The sequence below is a fragment of the Saimiri boliviensis genome, chromosome 13 (genome assembly GCF_048565385.1).
Source record: "Saimiri boliviensis isolate mSaiBol1 chromosome 13, mSaiBol1.pri, whole genome shotgun sequence".
NCBI classification, from domain to species: Eukaryota; Metazoa; Chordata; class Mammalia; order Primates; family Cebidae; genus Saimiri; species Saimiri boliviensis.
This window is the reverse complement of record NC_133461.1, coordinates 31,570,787-31,578,368: the sequence shown is the minus strand read 5'-3', so window position 1 is coordinate 31,578,368 and position 7,582 is coordinate 31,570,787. Positions and strand designations below refer to the sequence as shown.

The 7,582-nt window shown below is 43.5% G+C and overlaps 1 protein-coding gene across 8 annotated transcripts in view; it reads left to right on the top strand.

Moving 5' to 3' along the window:
* Positions 1 to 2,091: 2,091 nt before the first annotated feature.
* The window catches only part of KATNAL2 (katanin catalytic subunit A1 like 2), a 183,822-nt gene continuing 178,331 nt past the window's right edge, over positions 2,092 to 7,582 (top strand). For 3 of the 8 annotated variants that reach the window (XM_074383501.1, XM_074383499.1, XM_074383498.1), the window contains exon 1: positions 2,094 to 2,266. In XM_074383501.1, coding sequence (XP_074239602.1) covers positions 2,216 to 2,266 — 51 coding nt within the window. In that variant the 5' untranslated portion in view covers positions 2,094 to 2,215. Of the gene's footprint in view, positions 2,267 to 7,582 lie in introns of all 8 variants that reach the window. The other 5 variants (XM_039463586.2, XM_039463584.2, XM_074383503.1 and 2 more) reach the window with 4 other exon arrangements.

Here is a 7,582-nt window from a genome sequence, read left to right as displayed (position 1 = left end):
CCCATCCTCTCTCCCTCTTCCTCTTTCTCTTTATTCCTCTTCTTTATTCTTTTTCTTATTAAAAAAAGAAGAAGAAGAAGAAGAATTCCCAATTTTGTAGAACCAGTTTCCAGTAGATCCTGAGGGACACTGTACTAACATTGGTTTTCAAAATGTCTATAAATATCCATGTCCTTATAATATGTTTTTCTTTTTTTTTTTGAGAAAGAGTCTTTCTCTGTCACCCAGGCTGGAGTGCAGTGGCACAGTCTTGGCTCCGTGCAGCCTCCGCCTCCTGGGTTCCAGCAATTCTCCTGCCTCAGCCTCCTGGATAGCTGGGATTCCATGCATGTACCATTATGCCCGACTAATTTTTGTATTTTTAGTAGAGACAGGGTTTCACCATGTTGGCCAGGCTAGTCTTGAATTCCTGACCTCAGGTGATCCGCCCTCTTCAGTCTCCCAAAGTGCTGGGATTACAGGAGTGAGCCAATACACCCCACCTTATAATGTTCTTCAAACCAGCTTTACCATCTTATTGGCTCCCTCATTAATGAGTTGGGCAAAATAATTGATAGGTGTCTATTCATATAAAAGGATCACATTTTTAACTTTTTGAAATCCATATTTCAACAAAATAATGTGATAAGTACAGTATGAAAAGTATGTTGTGGAATCAGGAATTAATTTGTTCTCTGCCTAAGCTTTGCCTGGGGTAAGTATAGTTATTGTTAGGAGAAAATGCCATTGAATTATCCTAGAAGGTAATTTTTGAGCTGTCTTGCAGGCAAAATAGACTTCCTTAGGCAGCAGGGGTGAGAGTGGTCCTCCAAGCCAAAGCAACTACCCGTTAGTGGTTCACAAGCATTGTAAGCAGTTCGCTTGTGTTAGAGTGGGGGTGCCTGTATCTAGGTGAGAATTAAAGGTGAGACTGGACAGGAAGGGTGGAAGCAAGGAAGAGTGAAAAGAGCATTGGCTTCAGTCAGGAAACAGGTTTGTATCCTAACTCTTCCTAGAGCTACCTATTAATGATTTGGCTTTTTGAGCCTGTTTGCATAGCTGTAAATTGAGGACATTACTAACTTCTTCATGTTGTTTTAGGATTATAGTAGTCAAGTAAATCACATAGTACATTGGTGCTGTAGATGTTTAATAAATTACAGTTATTATTATTAATTAGAAAGTGGTCAATAATTTCACATGGTGCCAAGTTTATATAAGATAAAGAACATAAAATAACCTGCATTCAGATTTCCCAATTAGGATGTTATTGATGACTCTGGCAAGAACTGCTTCAAAGGGGCAGGACCAGAATGTGTTGAGAAATGGGTATGAGGTAAGCAAGTGAGGAAGAGATAGCTAGTCCTTTCAGACAGCTTGTCCTGAATGGGAGAGAAGTGATTCAATTCAACACTTATGAAAACCATTTTTTTTTGGGGGGGGGGAGGGTTGAGGAGTCTTGAATATTTTTGTATTCTGAAGGGAGAAATGGATGAAGACCGAAGATAATCATGAGGGGATGCTTTGGAATAGGATTCACAGCAAGAGAGCCCGGAGGAAAAGACATTGAAGAATCAGACTAGTTGTTAACACATGAAGAAAATGGGGCAGAGGAACACACATTCATGTTTCTCCACGTCTAATGAGAACAGGTGCAACGCGAAGGGAGTTGGAGGAGAAGGGAAAGTTTGATGCACAGTTTGCATCCCAGAAGGAGGCTGACAACCAGTGTACACAGCAGATTCATCCAGTCTAGATGGACTGTGCACAGAGTTTCAAAGAAAAGCAGACGAGATTTCCAAACCTTTACCCTAATCCGGGGAGAAGAGGAGACGTCGAAATACAGTCTTGAGGATAGAAGCATTGGGTCGCAAAGGCCTGAACAACTGTCGAAATCAAGGACAAATAGTATGGTACGTAATCCTTAACTTGCATTTTAAAAACGAATTAAGAAAACCAAAACAATTGCGAAGCCCGCCCCATGCTCTACCAATCATCCCTCATCGATCTCTTGATTGGCTAGTGCCACGCAAACACCCTGGATAAAATATGCAAGGTCTAGCATTGATTGGCATGTTAAAGAATCCGTCTGTGGCCGGCGATTGGCCAGCGTGTCTAGGCTCTAGCCAATCCGGAAAGGGGCGGGCTGGTTAAGCGTCAGGTTCCTTAGCTCCACGGGTCAGCACAGTAACTGACTCCTTTTTCTCCCTTCTCTCGGGCCCTAGCTCAGTGTCTGATGGAGCTTTCCTACCAGACCCTCAAATTCACGCATCAGGCGCGGGAAGCGGTAAGGAGCGCACATATAAAAAATAACGATACCAAGATTCCCTCTCCTCCTGTTGCTGCAGGCCGATTCCGAGTCTCCGGTTGCTATGGCGACAGAGTCCGCTACTGGAGCAGCGCAAACAGAGTGAGAGACGCTCAGCGCCTGTGGTTAAATCCCGCGCTGTGGCTTGCAGCAGTGATGGGGGGAAAATAAATGAGACACAGGCGGGTTTGGGGGTGACAACGGGTCGGATGAAAGGGACGGCGGGGTCGGTTCCTGATTGAGGAAATGAGGTATTGCGGGGGAGGTGTTATTAGACGCTGGATCTTGATTGGGTAAGTGGACTTGGGGAGTGGACAAATTAGACTGTTGAAAGGCAGGAAAACATTAACCTGGGCGTTGGTTAAAATATTGGCTTCCGATCCTGATTCGCCATTACTAAGGCCAGAGATCTTAGGCATTTAATTCCCCCTTGGGTTTCAGTTTCTTCATTTGGAAGTCAGGGAATTGGACTGTTATCTTTTTCACACGAAGATTGCATGAGCTCTACAATACATTAAGTAGTTTCCTGTGGTCTGTATCATCTGCTACTGGCCGGCAATTCTTTCCACAGCGATGAACATGAATTGAGGACATATTTGTCTGCCAGGCACTGGGGAGATAAAAATGTGGGGGCGGTGGAAGGAAAAATAAAATTAAGGTTAAAAAAATACTTCTATATGGGCTGGGCGCGGTGGCTCACGCCTGTAATCCCAGCACTTTGGGCGGCCAAGGCGGGCGGATCACGAGGTCAGGGGTTTGGGACCAGCCTGGCCAACATGGTGAAACCCCTTCTCTACTAAAAACTACAAAAATTAGCCGGGCATGGTGGCGCGCGCCTGTAGTCCCAGCTACTTGAGAGGCTGAGGCAAGAGAATGGCTGGAACCGGAGAGACAAAGATTGCAGTGAGCCAAGACTGGGCCACTGCACTCCAGCATGGGAGACAGTGTGAGACTCAGTCTCAAAACAAAACGAAACAAAACAAAAAAAGCCTTCTATCTTGATCTCATCTCCGAGGTTCAGAATTACTGGCTTGGGATGAGTCCTATGCATTAATATTTTTAGAAAGTTCAACAGGTGATTACAGTGGGTAGGCAAGGTTATGAACCGCAGCTCTAGTATCTCCTACCTTTTAAAAATTAATAATACACAAAAAAGCAATCCTCTGTTTGGCTTCATACCCCTCTAGGGTTACCAACCTCTATTTATTTCTCTTCATCTTCTAGAAGGGGTTGGCTACACATGTTGCTGCTTCCTGTTTCAATCTGAGCGTAAACTACCTGCCTCAGAATCTTTTGGGTTACCCCAGCGGATTCTTGGGCCTCACCAAGACACTGAATCAGAAACTCCCGGAATGGTTTCTTGAAACTTGCATTAATTTAAGCATGAACTCCACGTTTGAAAAACATAGCCGTAAACATTCTCATATATTTTCATGACTTCTAATACTATTTTTTTTTCCATTTATCTTTTTAGAGACAGAGTCGCGCTCTGTTGCCCATGCTGGAGTGCAGTGGCATCATCTCAGCTCACTGTAGCCTCCACCTCCCAAGTTCAAGCAATTCTCCTACTTCAACCTCCCGAGTAGCTGGGACTACAGGCACTTGCCAGCATGCCCGGCTAATTTGTTGTATTTTTAGCAGAGACAGGATTTCACTATGTTAGCCAGGATTGTCTCGATGTCCTGACCTTGTGATCCACCCACCTCACCCTCCCAAAGTGCTGGGATTACAGGTGTGAGCCACTGTGCCCAGCCTGATTCTACTTCTTTTTTCTTTTCTTTTTTTTTTTTTTTTTTTTTTTGAGACGGAGTTTCGCTCTTGTTACCCAGGCTGGAGTGCAATGGCGCGATCTTGGCTCACCGCAACCTCGGCCTCCTGGGTTCAGGCAATTCTCCTGCCTCAGCCTCCTGAGTAGCTGGGATTACAGGCACACGCCACCATGCCCAGCTGATTTTTTGTATTTTTAGTAGAGACGGGGTTTCACCATGTCGACCAGGATGGTCTCGAACTCTCGACCTAGTGATCCACCTGCCTCGGCCTCCCAAAGTGCTGGGATTACAGGCTTGAGCCACCGCGCCCGGCCTGATTCTACTTCTATAATGCATTTAATAATTCATATCTTCACATCTACTATCCTGATCTAAAATTCCATACCTCTCACTGGAACCACTTTAATAGTGTCTTGGTTATTCCCCATTGGTTTTTGCCTCTCTCCAGTCCATCTTCATTCAATGATCAGGGTGATTTTCTTAAAATAGTGTCACTCTTTTAATGGGATCCTTTTAATGGCTTTCCATTAACCCCCCCAAATCTTGACAAGACCTACAAAGCACTGCAATAAAGCCCAACCTCTGCCTCCATGGGCTTCCTCTTCATTTTCTGTGTTGCCTCTCAGTGCTCCAGCCACATTCTCCCTAATCTGACATGTCTCCCAACTTCATATTGTCTATGCTATCAATTTAGTGTTTAATTGGATTAATTATATTGTTGTCTGTTACTCACATGGAACCGATAATATAAATTTCTTATAACTTGAAAGCAAGGCAGGAACCCAAGCCTTATTTTTTGTTTTAGTCCCTAGATGGCGCTAAGAGCAATATTTAGGTATGCTCCCTGATGGTTTGATCTCTTGGGGTCTATGTGCAAGGAACTGTGCTGATTAGGGATCTGGAGAAGCTGGAGGAGGGGAGGTGATCTGGTGTATTAAATATAAAGAGGACTGCACGTCCTGAAGGAACTCTGATCACCTACGTCAGCTACTGTATTGAGATTTTTAGAATATTTTCTTTGCAGTTGGTTTTTGTTGTTTTATTTACGTATATATTTTCAATTTTTAATTTTTAGCAAAATAATGGCAGCACGTTATTTAAAATTTTAGTAGTTCAACAAAATTTGAAAAAAACAAGTCTCCTGCTTTACCTTACCTGGCCCTTATTTAATTACTGCTCCCCAGAAGTAACTACTTCGAGTTTTAGCAGCTTCTTCAAAATGACATGTTCTTACTCCTAAAGCTTGATTTTTCATCATCAGTTATAGTCGTCTCACCTTTACAGAAGATGAGCACTGAGCTCTCTTCTCCCTCTCCCTCTCCCTCTCCCTGGCCCTCCCCACCATAAGCACATACTTCCCTTCCCTCATTCTCTCAATATAGACAGGAATTCTGTCATAATTTTTGTTAAACCAATTTTCAGTATTTATAATCTGATTGTGTAAATATTACTTAGAACTGAGCCATATGGTGCACTTTGGTTACATTTTACTTTTTATTTAACTTTTGGGACAAGACTCAATCATATGTTCACCAATGCTTTCTTCTTTGGTTTACTTTTCTGTATATTTGATACCACTTCCTTCCCAGACTTTGCAGTAGAACTGTAAAATTCTCAGTGTAGGGAAGCTTATCAGGTAGTTTCTAAATCCCATGGTTTTTTGTTTGTTTGTTTGTTTGTTTGTTTTTTCCTGGGTGTTATGCTTTCTGGATCTCTGATGTTCTCCTGCTGTGTCAACTCGTTGCTCTCTGGGCTTGCTATACAGTGTTTCTTTCCCTAGGAAATCTCTTCCTCCCTTCGCTGTGTTAGAAATCCTGTTTCCAGGCCCCATGTCTTCCCTCTTCTTGCCCTGTATCCCTCTTGTAGTGAAACGTATCAACCAATAACTACCTGAGAAAAGATATATGGGAGGTAAAAGTTTTGGAAACAAAATACCTATGAAACTTCTCCTCTCACCTTGATTGATGGTTTGGCTGAGATTAATACTCTAGGTTGGGATTGATTTCATCTCAATTGAGAAAGCATTGTGCTATTACCTGTTTTTTGTTTTTTGTTTTTTGTTTTTTTTTTGTTGTTGTTGTTTGAGCACTTGCTCTGTCAGCAGTGGGCCGACCTTGGCTCATTTTAACCTCCACCTCCTGGGTTCAAGCTGTTCTCATGTCTCAGTCTCCCAAGTAGTTGGGATTACAGGGGTGCCTGTAACTTTCTATTTTTAGTAGGCACGGGATTTCACCTTGTTGACCAGGCTGGTCTTAATCTCCTGGCCTCAAGCACTCCGGCTGCCTCAGCCTCCCAAAGCGCTGGGATTACAGGCGTGAGCCACCATGCCAAGCCCCAGTTACTTACTTTCTTTCTTTTTTTAAAGGAAGACAGGGTTTCTCCCAGGCTTGAGTGCAGTGGCAAGATTTATTTCACTGCAGTCTTGAATGCTTAAGCACAAATGATCCTCCCATTTCAGCCTCCCAAGTAGCTGGGACTCCAAGTGTATACCACCACATCTGGTTAAGTTCTTAATTTTTTTTGTAGAGACAGAGGTCTCACTATGTCGCATAGGCTGGTTTCAAACCCCTGGTCTCAAGTGATCTTCCCCACCCACCACCTTGGCCCTCCAAAGTGCTGGAATTACTGGCATGAGCCATTGCACTCAGCCTGCAGGTATTTTTTTAGTGGATGAGCTAAATGTTCCTTTTTCACTTTATCTTGTTCTTGCAAGATGTCACGGTTTCTTTTGTCTCTCTGAGAAGGTTTTCCTTTCCTTCCTTCCTTCCTGCCTTTCTTTTTCTTTCTTTCTCTCTCTCTCTTTACTTTTTTTTTGTTTCCTTACTCCCTTCTCCTTGTTTTCCTTCCTTCCTTCCTTCGTTCCCTCCTTCCTTCCTTCCTCCCACCTCCCCTTCCCTCCACTCCCCTCCCCTCCCTTCCCCTTTCCTCTCCTTCCTTCTTTTCTTTTTCTTTCTTTCTTCTATCATTTTATCTGTTTCCCTTTATGTTCCTTTTTGTATTTTTAAGTTTGTGGTTTTGTCTTTCATGTGAGATATTTTCCTTAAAAGTCTTTGATACACGGCTGTTCATTTATTTTTAAGAATGAGACACCTAGGCTGGGCATGGTGGCTCACACCTCTAATATCACTTTGGGTGGCTGAGGCAGGTGGAGCGCTTGAGGCCAGGAGGTTGAAACCAGCCTGGGCAACGTGGTAAAACCCCGTGTTTACTAAAAATAGAAAGTTAGCCAGGCATGGTGGCACCACCCCTATGTTAGAGGTGGGAGAGCTGCTTAAGTCCAGGAGTTCAAGACCAGCTTGGGCCACATAGTGAGACCTCATTGCAATAAAAAATAAGCAAAATGAACTGGGCATGGTGGCAAGTGCCTGTGGTCCCAGCTACCTGGGGGGCTAAAATAGGAAGATCACTCAGGACCAGCAGGTTGAGGCTTCAGTGAGTCGTGATCATACCACTGCACTCCAACCTGGGCAACAGATGGGGACACTGTCTCAAAATAAAATAAAATAAAAATGAAATAATTGAGACA